The 14,862-nt window shown below is 36.2% G+C and overlaps 1 protein-coding gene across 1 annotated transcript; it reads left to right on the top strand.

Annotated features, from left to right (window-relative positions):
* The first annotated feature begins 11,712 nt into the window (after nt 1-11,712).
* On the top strand, nt 11,713-13,092 carry LOC104612462 (transcription factor bHLH92-like). Its single transcript, XM_010279879.2, has 2 exons — nt 11,713-12,145; nt 12,264-13,092. The coding sequence occupies exons 1-2, from the start codon at nt 11,828-11,830 to the stop codon at nt 13,029-13,031; spliced, it is 1,086 nt and encodes a 361-aa protein (XP_010278181.2). The 5' UTR covers nt 11,713-11,827; the 3' UTR covers nt 13,032-13,092.
* Nucleotides 13,093-14,862: the final 1,770 nt, after the last annotated feature.

Genomic DNA, 14,862 nt, shown 5'->3' with positions numbered 1-14,862 from the left:
TTATATAAAAAACGTAAAAAAAAAAAGAAAGATTGGGAGATTGGGTTACTTTATTTATTTATTTTGCTTCAGAGTGTAATTTCTAACTGTAGCATTTGCCTTAAAATCTTGGAGAAGTATTTGGATCCGGCCATTGTCTTAGTGTGGTAAAAGAAACAAATGACTTCTTCTAGTTCTAAATAGTGAGTGATTGAACCAAAATCTAAAATATGCTGCGAGTAGCAGAACAACTCAACAAGAGTATATACATGATAGTTTTGTTTCACTTGTTTGTTGATATATATGCACGGTTTAAAGTATTGATACACTTTCATATGCAACTGATAAAATACGATACACTCATTCGATATATGAAGAAATTTTGAACCTTCGATATATCTTAAAAGGGAGGTTTATATAGGTTTTCCTACATTTCTCTTCCTTTCCCTACTTTTTCCTTCAAACCAAACACAGCCTGCGCACAAAGTGACAAAACAATGATGTGTCTGTGTCTGGATCCACATTAGCCAGCTTGGGATGATAATATAATGCTAATGACTTTATGATCTATAAACTGTTGAAAAAGACACACTACCAAAATACATTTGACATGGTTTTCACCGTCTGATTGTCTTGCCCTGAAAATCACTACAAAACCAAATGAGGTTTGCATCATTCATGTCAATGCATTCACCTTTTCACTCTTACCACAACACTTAAAAAATTAGATTTACATTTTATTTGTTTCCTTGAATGAAGTTTCGTGCGGGGTACCAAAGAAGCCAGGAGGTAATTGTCTCTTGAGAATACAGATTCACTTTTATGGACGCTGGCCTCGTGTAAGCCATTAGGTGTGACCGCGAGATGTGAGAGAGGAGTGTTATCACACTTGTACCATCAAAACCCAAAATAAACGGGTCCAGCTTTGCTAGCATGTACAGTAATCTGATCAATTTATCATGAATAAATACACCGGTGTTCTGTACGTATTACACAGAACAAGGTTTTAAAAACTTATCTGGAAATGGAACCTCTTTCATCGCCGGTTTCCAGGCCAGCACTTTGGTCATCTGGCCGGGTCGAACGGTTCGGATGATTTGACATTTAGATTGGAAATCTGATTTTCTAATATAATAGTGTTCCGTCTCTTTTTATGATTATGAGAAAAGAGAGAGAGCTGGAGGTAGGTGGCTGTTGGCTAAGAAAAGGAGAAGGAAAGAAAGAAAGAAAGAAGATGACGGCAATGGCAACCTCTTTCTCCAATCTGAGATCTAAGATATTGTTTTTCTTTTTCTCTGATCTCATATGAGATTTGAGATTTAACCTCTCTCTCTCTCTCTCTCTCACACACACACACACACAAATCTCAGTGATCTTAGATCTGAGATCGTGTCTCAGTTCTTCCCCCATTTCTCAATCTCTTTTTTATTCTTTATTAATAATCTTAAAAAGTAAAATATTTTTTTATTAAACCGTAAACCGTTGCCCAGGTCAAATGATTTAGCGGTTTGATCGTTTGAATCAACAGTTATAAGACTAATTCAACAAGTTTTCTTTTTTGAAAAAAGTGATCCAATCTAAAAATGGACCCGGATACATGACCAGTTACTGGGTCAAACGGTTCGATCGTCTTTTCTGATCTGGTTTTTAAAACAATGGTACAGAATACTAGTGAGTTAGTTCACTCATGATAAATTGTTCAGCCCATTGTGCATAATTTTGGCTCCTACCCATTTTGTTCCGAAGCAAACAGCCAAAATAAACTTAAGGCTACCTTATTCTTATAAAGTTGCTCGCCTTCTGATATAAAATAGCTTTAAAACTAACATGTTTTCTATTTTTTAGTTTTTTATTATTATTATTTTGTGTATTTTAAGGCGTATTCGCCAATATGTACAGTTTGTTTTTAAAACAAAAACAACTGCTGCATCGGAGAAAATAATATAATCTCTCACTCATGTGAAAGCTATTTTGTTTTGAAAAACAAACCATACACCTCTTTGGCAAAGACCCCCTTGTCAATTCAATAATGACTCAAATTACCTATAATCAAAGCCTAAAACCTATCAATTGAGAGTTGAAAATAAGGTTTTGTAGCCTAAGACCAGTAGACAACATATTTGTATCTCATCTCGTGATGGACATGACTGCAATACATTACTCTTAATTCTTGATATTTTTTACTGTTCTTTTCCACTTGTTTAGTTTTTTCTTCTTCTAATTTTCTTTTATAAGAGGTTTTTTTCTTTTTTTTTTTTCAGATATTTGATCTCACTGATTGCCAATAGTTTAGTTTTATCCCCACTCTTTGTTTTTTCTTCTTATTCTAATCTTCTTTTGGGGATTCTCTTCTTTTGATTTTGTGATAATGCACACGTGCATGGATAAAGATGGAGGTTGACATTATATGATCAAATTTAACTTTTACCACCTACACCAAAACCAAACAGGTATCTAATTTATAATAGTATATAACACATGTATCTAATTTATAATAGTATATATAGATATATGAAAAGAAAAATCTATGATGCCAGAAAGACATGATATCAAAAAGGCTTTGAACAATCAAAACCCCCATAAATTTTGATGAAAGCCAGCCCACTTGATTGGTTTCCACTTTTATGATGCTAGTTGATTGGTTATAAGTTTTTCTGGTATCATATCTTTTTGGCATCAAAGTAGAACCTGTTATATCCATCAGAGCTCTTATCATATTTGAATCTCTTAAAAATTTTATTGAATGAAATTTAAATAGACACTACTTAGTTATGAATTTAAAATGGTTGAATTGGACAGTTTTGTTTAATGCCCGAGTTTGATAACTTGGTAAGGAGTGAGATGATTGTGAATCGTACCATGTAAGTTGCATTCACTTTCGCTCCTTGTATGGAGGGAGCGCAGATCTGCCGAACCACAAAATATTGGCCATTTCTAAGTGTAGGGGGTGCTCATGGTTTGGTTAACTGAATCGTGGGCCTTTTTTCTAAACCGAATTGGTAATACTAGTTTTTGGAAAACCAGTAACTGAAATCGAACCGAAGCTGATCAGTTAACCAATTAATCAGTTCGGTTCGTCGTTTTTTTGGTTTTCATAATATTTATATAATAAATATAAAATAATATAGTATAAATTATAAATATATATTTATAACATATAATGCATATATATATATACATTTATAATATATAAATAATATAAAATATATAATATCCATATATATAATACAAATATATGTATACCGGTTGGTTTGATTAACCATCGGTTTTTTATATTGGTTAATTGAAACCAAACCGATACCTTTGGTTTTTCGAAAATACTGAACTGAAATCGAACCAATCAATTCTAACCAAAATTTTTGGTTTGGTCTCGTTAGTTCAGTTTGGTTTTTCAGTTTTTCATGATTGGGTCTGCATGCACATAACACCACAGCCACAATATGGAAACATCTAGAGTTTGATTATGATACGAGAAAGACATGATATTGAAAAAACTTGTAACCAATCAACCAATATCATAACGAATGGTGTGGTTATTTATCAAAATTCATTGGGGAGGGTGGTAACTCGTAACTAATCAACCAATACCATAAAGTGGTAACCAATCAGGTGGTTATTTATCAAAATTCAAGGGAGGGGTTTGATTGGTCAAAATACTTTCGATCGATATCATACCTTTTTTTTGATAAATGAATAAATAATTTTATTAAAAATAAGAAAGGAAGTGTACATTCACCTTAAGAGGAGGCACGAGATGTTACCTCCCCTTAGAGGTGAGAGCATAATCAAACTCTTAACAGAATACAATCATAAGGTAGCACAAAATAATTCAACCCTTGAGACCCCTTGTTTGGCCAAAGAATTAGCCATGGCATTTGCTGATCTGCTAATCCACTGAAAGCCGACTGACATATTCCTTGTGAGCCAATTAACTTTCTTAAGAAAATCCTTGTAACCCCATAAAACTGTTTTTGGACTCGACAACCAACCCACTACCACCTTAGAATCTCCCTAAAATCAGATTTCACTCTAGTATATATGAATTTTTCCTAAATAGTATAAGGGCTATTCCCAATATATGGTTGTAAATGTGTGTACACAATGTTTTGTAGTTAATAGATCATAACTTGCATGGAGGTGTACTTACTAGGGGTGAGCATTATTCAGTTAAAATCGAAAAATTCAGCTTTGATTTTTTTTTTTTTGGTTTTTGATTAATTTGGTTCGACTAGTTCATTTTTTTAATATTTTGGTTTTGGTTTCAATTTTCAAAATTAGAAATTCGATTAACTAATTTTCATTATATAATATAATATATTATTGAAATTTAGTTTTAACCTCTTTTTTTTGTTTTTTTTTTTCTAGCCCCAAACTTCACTCCAGGCGGAGGAGCAGCCACCTTAAAATTTTATTAAAAGTTTCAAAAAGATACAAGGGAGGACATAGCCCACCTTGCCCCAAGCCAAAATATAAGGAGCACTACCTAAACTCTCAAAAAAAAAAAACTATCCTGCAAAAATAAATTACATCTACTTGGGAATTGGTAAACTGGAGTTATCTTTGTGGATTAAAGATCTACCTTGTGTGGATATTTGATTGATTGAGTAAAAATAGGCATTTGAGGCACTATCTATTCCAAAATTTGCAAGATAATCTGCCACAGGATTAGCCTCTCTATAGACATGATTAAAAGAAATCCTAAGCCGGGTTGCCAACTGAAAAATTTCTTGAACTTGGTAATACACACACCAAGGAGCCATCAAACCTGAATTTAGGAGGTTCATTAAGACCATGTTATCACTCTCAACCAAAATATTGTTCAAATTGAGATTTGAGCATAACTGAAGACCATCTAGAAGAACTTTAACTTCCGCTTCCAAAGAGATACATACTCATAGAAACAAGAGAAGCTAGCAATGAAATTTCCTTCACAATCTCTAATGACCTCACCACCCCCACCCCCACCCCCACCCCAACACGGGTTGCCTCTACAAGCTCCACAAGTATTAATTTTGTGGTGGAGGTTTCCAAATTATCCATTTAATATGTCTCAAAGGGACATTTTTAACAAGAATTTGAAGGCAAGCGGCCCAAGAGGTGTGTTATGATTAGCAACACTAGGCCGCGGTGCCATATTATTTAGTTAACTAAGCCAACATTTAATTCGAATAATAACTTAGGTTTGCATAGATAGCCTTTCCCTTATGAACTCTTCGACACCTCTCAACCTATATTTCCCACAGAATAATAGAAGGAACTAGTCTTAAAATCTGATTTTGTTGACTATTTCTTTCACATAAACTCTACCAATTTTTAATCTGGTCCACATGTATTAGTAAAGTAACTCCAACACTTTGAAGCTAGAACCCCTATAGAGAGAAGATGTGATCAAAAGTAATTTCTTATATCTACATTTTGACGCCATAGACACCCCTTTTTCTTTTAACAACATTATCCACGATGAGGATGCCTAAGATAAATTTTCACATAAAAACTACTATTTTTGTAGGAAGATTTGTCTTCCAAATATGCTTGTTCCAATTGGCATTAGTGCCTAAAGTCCTTGTGAGCTCCCATGCTAAAGAAATAGTAAATTCACCATTTGAATTATTCATCCACACTAAAAAATCATTATTATTAGAGAGCCTTAAACCATAATTTACAGCAACATCTTGGCAAAATTCGGTTTTAACTGAATTAACCAAAATCGATTTCAATTATTTCGATTTTACGCTAATTCGATTTCGGTTTGTTTTTTATTTTGATTTATTCGGTTTGTGTTTTAATCGAATAAATCAAATGATTGCTCCTATAAAAAGAATGGTCGCTTCTATATGCATCATTGTTTTTTTTTTTGAATTTTTAAAATGTCTTTTTTTTTTTTTAAATAAAGATTATCATTAAACTGCCCAAGAAACATGGTTAGTTATAGTGTAGCTTTAGTTGCCCTTTGCATGATATATAGGCAAAAAGGTGGGGCATGCTGTTATCTGGTTTTGAACTTGTCACACATTGGATAATTATAAGGTTTGTTTTCAGTATTTCAATAGGAGCTGATTTACACTCCTTAGAGTTAGTAGAGGAGAGTATGGGGATTCGATACCATGCAACGCGCGCGCACGCGTGTGTGTGGCGCAATGAGGCGCTTTAGAGGCGCACTTTGCTCGCACTTCGCGATGGGCAGCTCTAGTTTTGGTGCGTTGATCACCGTTGATGAGATCAACGGTCACGATTCGATCGGGTGTGATCAAGAGGCACAATTCAAAGTTAACAGTCACCAACTGTTAACTACTTTTTAAACAATCACAATGTTTGAAATTGTGACTGTTCAAGGTGACTTCTCTAAACCAGCACCCACCTTTTCCTCATACCTCTTCATAAATTATTTAAGGAGCATGAATCAGACTCCAAAACACACAATTTCGAAATTCACTCTCTCTCTCTCTCTCTCTCTCTCTGTCCGGTCTGCTACAGTCTCACAGAAGGTTTCTCTGGAGACTCTTCAACTTTGCTGGTTGTAGATTCTCGCCCAAGGCTCTGTTGTATCATAGGAATGAATTTGCCTGTAACCCAACAGCAAACTCAGTAAACTGAGTGGGGGCAAATAACGTTCTAAAGACAGTGTCTTCAGACGCGCCTCAGAGCTTCTCCTCCAAAGTTACAGTGACCCCATCTTCACCAACAATTTTAGAACGTTATTTTGCAATGGAGGCGAAAGCAAGCATGACTTCGATCAAGATGATGAACCAAGATCTTGTTCGACTAGACCAGTTCGATGGAACAAATTTCAGCCGATGGCAAGACAAGATGATCTTCTTTCTGACCACACTGAAGCTATACTATCTGTTGGACCCGAATCTGCAATCACTTCCTGAACCCATTGACAAAGACTCAGAGAAACTAAAGAAGGAAAGAGCAAAACGGGAAGAGGACTCACTTCTGTGCCGAGGACACATACTGAATGCCTTATCAGACCGGCTCTACGACTTCTACAAGGAACTTACATCTCCAAAAGAAATTTGGAAGGCCCTGGAATTCAAATACAAGATGCAAGAAGCAGGTACGAATAAGTATCTTATTGTAGAATACTTTGACTTCACCATGAATGACCATAAACCTATACTGGAGCAAGTTCATGAACTATAGGTGATAGTCAATAAAATTTGATCCCTTAACATCACCCTTCCTGAATCTTTCCAAGTGGGAGCAATCATTGCCAAACTTCCACCCTCTTGGAAGGATTACAGGAAGAAGCTTCTGCACAAGGCTGAAGAACTTACTTTGGAGCAAATTCAGCAACACCTTCGTATTGAAGAAGAGTCTCGAATTAGAGACAGTAGGGATAAGACCCTGACCGGTATGCTGAACTCTAAGGTAAATTTTGAGGAAAACGGATCGAAGAAGACTAACCCTGCATTATAAGTAAAGAAGAAGGATGGGAACTTCAAGAAGAGCAACAATAAGAAAGGATCCTACTATGTTTGTGGAAAGAAGGGGCATTATGCCCGAGTCTGCCGACATTGGAAAGGCGGAACCAAGTCTGCAAACATGGTAGAAGACAATCTCGTGGCCATGATTACTGAAGTCAACATGGCAGAATCGTCTTCCGGATGGTGGTTTGATTCAAGCGCCATAGTCCATGTTTGCAAGGACAAGTCCTTGTTCAAGACATATGAAGAAGTGACTGATGGCTAGGAGGTACAAATGGGAAACCAAACATGTGCCAAAGTTGCTGGAAGAGGCAGCGTAGAGTTGAACTTCACCTCCGGAAAGACACTGACTCTCCTGAATGTTCTCCATGTTCCTGACATTAGAAAGAACTTGATCTCAATAAATCTTGTTTGTAAGAAGGGATTCAAAGTTGTCTTTGAATCCGACAAACTAATCCTATCCAAGAATGGAATGTTTGTTGGAAAGGGATATAGTTGTAATGGTATGTTCAAATTAAGTATTAATGAAGGAAAAGTTTTTACTTATATTGTTGATTCTTTCTCTTTATGGCATGATAGATTAGCACACTTGAATTTTAAATCCATAAAGAACATGAGCAAACTATGTATAATTGCTTACAGTAATGAATCAACTGAAAAATGTGAAATATGTGTAAAATCTAAAATGGCTAAGAAACCTTTTCCTAATGTCGAGAGAAATTCTCAACTTCTAGAACTAATCCATTCTGACATCTATGAACTCAATGGTATATTAACTAGAGGAGGCAAGAGATACTTCATAACATTTATAGATGACTTTTCTAGGTACACCTATGTCTACCTTATGAGAACTAAGGATGAAGCCTTTGACATGTTTAAACTATATAAGACTGAAGTTGAAAATCAACTAGAAAAGAAAATTAAAATCCTTAGAAGTGATAGGGGTGCTGAATACTTTAAAAATGAGTTTACTTCTTTCTGTGAAGAATTTGGAATAATACATCAGTGTTCTGCTCCTTATACCCTTCAACAGAATGGCCTGACTGAAAGGAAAAATAGAACACTTACAGAAATGATAAACTGCATTTTGTTAAAAGCTAATGCACCCTTAAACCCGTGGGGGGAAGCACTCCTAACAGCCATTTACATAACATAATTGTTTCTAGAGTTAATAACAAATACCCATATGAATTATGGACAGGAAGAAAGCCTAATTTAGCATATCTAAAAGTGCGGGGGTGCTTAGCATATTATAGAGTACCAGATCCTAAAAGAACCAAATTAGGACTTAGAGCTAAGAAAAGTATGTTTGTTGGATATGCAGAACATAGCAAGGCCTATAGGCTTCTAGACTTAGAGTCCAACATAATAATTGAAACTAGAGATGTTGAATTCTTTGAAAATAAACTGTGTTCTGAACCTACAGAAAATGAATCAACAGAAAATGACAGAGAAACTCAGATCTCAATACCTGTTGATAATAATGAGACTGAAAAAAGAAATGACAACTATAACACCTACAATAGAACTTAGAAGAAGTCAAAGACAAAGAACAGAGAAACACTTAGGTTCAGATTTTATCTCTACTCAGTCAATTGTATTTTTGGTTGAGGCTGATAGAGAGAAGATTTTAAATAAGATACCTATTGTCCTAAACATTGAAAATGATTCAAAAACCTATAGTGAGGCCATGACCTCTATAGATGTTGTCTTTTGGAAGGAAGCTATAAATGATAAAATGGATTCAATAATATCAAATAACACATGGGTACTAGTAGATCTGCCTCCATGATCAAAACCAATAAAATGTAAATGGGTGTTTAGAAGAAAATACAATACTGATGGAACTGTACAAACTTTTAAGGCTAGATTGGTAGCCAAAGGATTTAGTTAAAAGGAAGGGATTGATTATTTTGACACCTATGCACCAGTGGCTAGAACAACTTCTATTAGAACACTCATAGCATTAGCATCCATTTATCACTTATCTGTTCACCAAATGGATGTTAAAACCGCTTTCTTAAATGGTGATTTAAATGAAGAGGTTTATATGGAACAACCAGAAGGATTTGTTCTTCTTGGAAACAAGAAGAAAGTCTGTAAACTGGTTAAATCACTATATGGATTAAAACAAGCACCTAAACAGTGGCATGAGAAATTTGATTCTTGCATCCTAGCTTTTGGCTTTAAACATAATAGTGCTGATAGATGTATCTACTCAAAATTCACTGAAAATTATAGAGTAATTGTATGTCTTTATGTTTATGATATGCTTATTGTGGGTACAAATATGGTTGGCATAAATGAAACTAAAAACTATTTATCTTCTGTCTTCAAGATGAAAGATTTAGGAGAAGTAGATACCATCTTGGGAATAAAAGTTAAAAAACATGGTAGGGGCTATGCATTAAGCCAATCACATTATATTGAGAATGTACTTGAGAAATTTAAGCATTTAGGGTTTAAAGAATATAGCACACCATATGATTCTAGTATAAAGCTAGTAGAAAATACTGGTAGAGCAATTGCACAAATTGAGTATGCTAGTGCAGTAGAAAGCTTGATGTATTATATGCTTTGTACTAGACCTGATATTGCATTTGCAGTAAGTAAACTCAGTCGGTTTACAAGTAATCCCAGTGCAGAGCACTGGAAGGCAATTGGGAGAGTTCTTGGGTATCTCAAGAGAACCTTGGAACTTGGCTTGTTTTACTGTGATTATCCAGCTGTACTAAAAGAGTACACTGATGCAAGTTGGATTACCGGTAATGGAGATAACAAGTCCACATCTGAATGGATTTTCGTCCTTGGTGGGGGTGCAATCTCTTAGGCATCCAAAAGACAAACTTGTATATCTCACTCGACCATGGAATCCGAATTCATAGCCTTAGCGGCTGCTGGAAAAGAGGCTGAATGGATTAGGAATTTATTATTGAATATAAAACTTTGGCCTAGTCCTATGCCTCCAATTTCCATTTACTATGATAGTGAGGCAACTCTGTCAAGCGCCTACAGTGGTACCTACAATGGTAAGTCTATACATATAAGTCTGAGACATGAATTTGCTAGACAAGTGATTCAAGATGGAGTCATCACTATAACCTATGTGAGGTCAAGTAAAAACTTGGTTGATCCTCTTACCAAGGGCTTGGCCAGAGAATTGGTAAGAATGACAATCAAAGAGATGAGATTAAAACCCTTTACTTAGTCACCTGTAATGGTAACCCAACCTGAACTGAAAACCATCAGTATTGGGTCTAATGGGTAACAACAAATTACAGCAATGTGACTGTTAGCACTGACATTGAGAAATTTCCCATCACAACATAAACAGTGTTGTCCGTTATGATGAGAGGTTGAGATAAACTCTTAATGAAATTCTGAAATGTGTCAAATAATGGAGCACATAGTGGAACTTCACCTATGTGAACATAGAAGTGGTGCCGCTTCTCATGAGGGTTTGGGTTTACTCTCGGGATTGTTCATGAAACCAGGAAAGAAGCACATGGCCATAACAGTGCTGAGCAAAACTTGAAACTCTTGCAGAGACTGGACATTTTTGTGTGTATAGGTGTCTCCGGTCTATCTTGAGAGTAATTGGTTTAAAGTCTTACCACCAATAACTTTGACAAGGCTCTGAGATAACTATACTAACAAGATGTTTAAGTTGATAAACACTTTTTGTATGTATAACTATGTCATATTAGTTTGGATTGAGAGAGAACTATGTAATTGATCAGTCAATGTGGGGGATTGTTGGATTTTAATCTCATAAGAAATTAAATCCAATGGGTTTGATTGGTCAATTACATGAGAAATTGCACCTACACACTTGATTTAAAAATCTGTTTTTCTCTTACAAAAACCCGGTTTTGAACTTGTCTCACATACGCTGGGGTGATACAGATTCAAGGTCGCGTGACTAGTTTGGAAACTGGGTTTCAATTTGTTGTTTTGTCTTAGAATCACTTACCATGTTGAACGACGGACGGAGATGAGAGAGAGTGTTTGTTGCAGAAATTGGATTCTACGATAGCTTGTTATGGGATTGCGTCTTGCAGACAGAATCTGTCACATGACACGCCTTGAATTTTTAAAACGTTGGATTTTGGATGAAGTGTCCACAGTGAAAAGGCGGGAGTACCACCTTCGTGGAAGGAGGAAAAGTAAACTCGCGTAAGCCGTTCTAATGTTATGGTACAGTTGTTGTAAGTTCTAACTCGGCGACTCGTTGTTCCTGTTGGAAGTCTTCACCCTCGGAATGTTGGATTGGTCCAAAGTCAAAAACATGAAAACAGCCCCAAAGTCCTAACATCATCAAGACATCAAGCGCGAGGAGTTCCAGGACAGTTATAAGAGTCGTTGCAACGAAAATTTAAAATTCCCGAGAGAAAGGCCGAACGAAGACCCACGACAATATGGAAGATACCTTTTTCCTGTGGGAGATGCAACCTGATGAATTTGAAGTTCCTGTACTAAACCAAAGCGATTTCACTGAATACAGGAGACCCACCCAGGAATTCCACCCCAACAATCATTCCATCTCTCTGTCTAATCCTTCCAACATGAACAAGAGAATGATAGAGTTCTTGAGAGTGATCTCAACTGGACGGAGCGAGAACAGAGAATCTAAGAACGATCGTTGTTACCGCCACATGATCAATGAGCGTGCGAGGAGAGATAAGCAGAGGCAGAATTTTGAAGCTCTTCGTTCCATGTTGCCCACTAAAATCAAGGTATGCTTGATAATAATCGATCGCGAATTCAATCTTGGGAACATGGATTCTGTTGCATTCTGTAATGGGTTTCTTTTGAATATGAACTCTTGAACCTTTTGTATTCTCCTTTTTTCAGAATGAAAAAATTTCCATTGTTCAAGCGGCAACTTCGTATTTGCAAGATCTGGAGAAACTCAAGGTGGGGTTACAGAAGCGTAACAGTGAGCTTGAGGAGAGATTAACAGCGAAGGAATGTCAAAGTCTAGACACCACTAAAAAGATCAGATTACGGGTTTGTTGTCCATCTTCTGCAATCAATTCAATGCTTGGGGTACTTAGATGCTTGAAGAGCATGGACATGGAAACGAGAACGATCCAGTCACAGTTCTCTGCTCTTGAATTTTCAGCGATATTGGAGATTGAAACCCAGGTGGGTAAACCAAAGTTTAGCTTCAGACCCTGTCAAAAATTCTGCTTCTTGTTTAAATCTACTTTTCTAGTTTTCTTCTGCAGATTTAGGTATACCTTTCAGTCCAGTTATAGCTTCGAAAACATACAGTACATACTTCCTCCTGATAAAGTAATTGTTTTCCTTAGATTCATCCGCATTAATTATTTTCTTCAGAATCAGGAGTCAAAGCTGAACTGTTTGTTTACAAAATTTTGGGAGAAGTATGGATACACACGATGCAGAATTCTGAATTCCAGCCCTCTCCCCCCTATAAACCACATCCTACCCGTGAATTTGGCATCACTTCACGGTCAGGATGCATTCCCTCTCTACTTTGGGGCTATAAAATTTGGGTTTCTGTATTTCCGGGAATTTAGCCCAACTGGCATAAAAAAAAATAGTTTTGAATCAGAAAGAGATAGAGAGCTCTGTTTCCAAAAAAAAACGTGTTAAATGTAATCAACATGCGATATATTTCTTATTGCACTTGTAACTTTTCAGTTTCTGGAATGAAAAATAGGTTAACTTTCAGTCAGTCTTCTTCAACTTCTTTTTGTTTGGAGTCTTTTATCTTATTTTAGTGTTTTTTTCCAACTTGTCTTACTTGGATAGATGGAGGCAGAGACAGTGGAAAAGGCCATACAAAGCTCCCTAATGGAGGCTGAGAGGAACCTGGCGATTGGTTTCCTGGAAGGAGAGGAGGGGAATTACAGCTCTGAGCAGTGGTATTACACCTCATGATTAGAGGCAACTTGCAATTAACTAATAATTGTAGACTCACCAGAGAGCAAGCTACGAGGAAAGCCGGATGGGCTGGTGACGCTGACAAGTCTGACTTATTCATGGCTTTTGAGTAAAGCTCTGGAGTCTTTGTTCTTTCCGCTCCTTTTCTTCCTTATACCACGTGAAGATTGTGTCTGTTACGGAGATTGATAAGTTGGGAGTGTCAAAGTGTGTTGAATTGTAACAATCACGTTTTAAAGGTGTGATTTCTTCTTCTTCTTCTTCATATTTTTGTTTTTTAATATTAAAATAAGAATAAAGAAAGATCAAATTTCATTCACCAGTCTACCAATTACCAAATTGGTCCTGCCAATCAAGTTCTTGGGAGGGATGATGAATTTTCAGTCAATAGACCTGGTTAGAATTTGGACCGATGGTACTGTTGACCCAACTGTGCAATTCCAAAAGTTATCTTAGATTTGGATGTTAGAAATTTTACCTGATGTGGATTTAAAATCGAGTTGGATGTGAATCCCCATTTTTTAAATTTTTTGATCATTTTAACAGCATTAATTCATGTGCCCTACATACAACAGAAACATTGATGAAGGAATGGATGTATGAACTAATGTATCACATAGAAAAAGCCTATGGATGGATGGTAGGGGTGCAATTGGGATGGGCCCGATCTGAGTCTGAGTTGACCTAACCCAAAGTTTTACACGGTCTGAACTGATGTTTTGTATTTGGGTTTAACCCAAGCCTAAAAACCCCAGTTTTTCTTTTTTTTTTTTTTTGGATTGGGCCTGAGCCTTGCAATCAAACTTAATCTTAATAGTTAAGAACTTAAAGATAAGCCCAAGGTCAAGCCCAATCTATCTAATTCAGGCTTAGCCTGAACAAAAGTTTGACACAATCTGGATATCCTGTACACGAGAACTCTACCCATGTCTACCCCACAACACACTATCCCTCGTGAATTGGAAACATCTCCCCCTATATAATATTATGTAGGAGGATGAGATGTCCTCCATGTGTGGCTGTGATGTTATGTGGATAGACATGAGCAGAGTTTGTGCTTGTAACCAGGTTTACATTGATCACTCAGGCGGAAAACTTGTAACCAACCGACCAGTATCATAAAAGGATTTTTCAAAACAAAAAAGGTATAGGATTTTTTTTTTAAAAAAGGGGTATCATAAACCCGAGAGGGGGTGGTTAGTCAAAACTCTTCCTGTAACATGTAATATTTGAATGCATGCATACATTCCAATGTAAAGTAGAATTTGAAATTGTGAATTCCGTACTTTTCTCTATGATATGGGAAAGATAAGATATCTGAATAACTTCAGACCAGTCAATTATAATCATAAGCGTGGTTGTCAATCAGGTGTTATTTATTAAAATTCATGGGTGGGTTTTGATCGGTCAAAACTCTTTCCATACCATGTCTTTCCCACATCATAGATTTTACCAAAAAAAAAAGAAGATTTTGTCTTTTCTATCTAAAAAAACAGAGGAATATGCCTTTATTTGAAACAGTTCCCAAATTACTGTTTTA

Source organism: Nelumbo nucifera, chromosome 1 (genome assembly GCF_055504915.1).
Source record: "Nelumbo nucifera cultivar China Antique chromosome 1, China Antique-T2T, whole genome shotgun sequence".
NCBI lineage: Eukaryota > Viridiplantae > Streptophyta > Magnoliopsida > Proteales > Nelumbonaceae > Nelumbo > Nelumbo nucifera.
Note: the sequence above shows the minus strand (reverse complement) of the source record. Positions and strands in the feature narration are given on the sequence as shown.

Coding starts and splice junctions, on each gene's coding strand:
- LOC104612462 (XM_010279879.2), top strand. CDS start 11,828: ATGGAAGATACCTTTTTCCTGTGGGAGATGCAACCTGATGAATTTGAA. Junction 12,146..12,263: donor TGTTGCCCACTAAAATCAAG/GTATGCTTGATA, acceptor TCCTTTTTTCAG/AATGAAAAAATTTCCATTGT.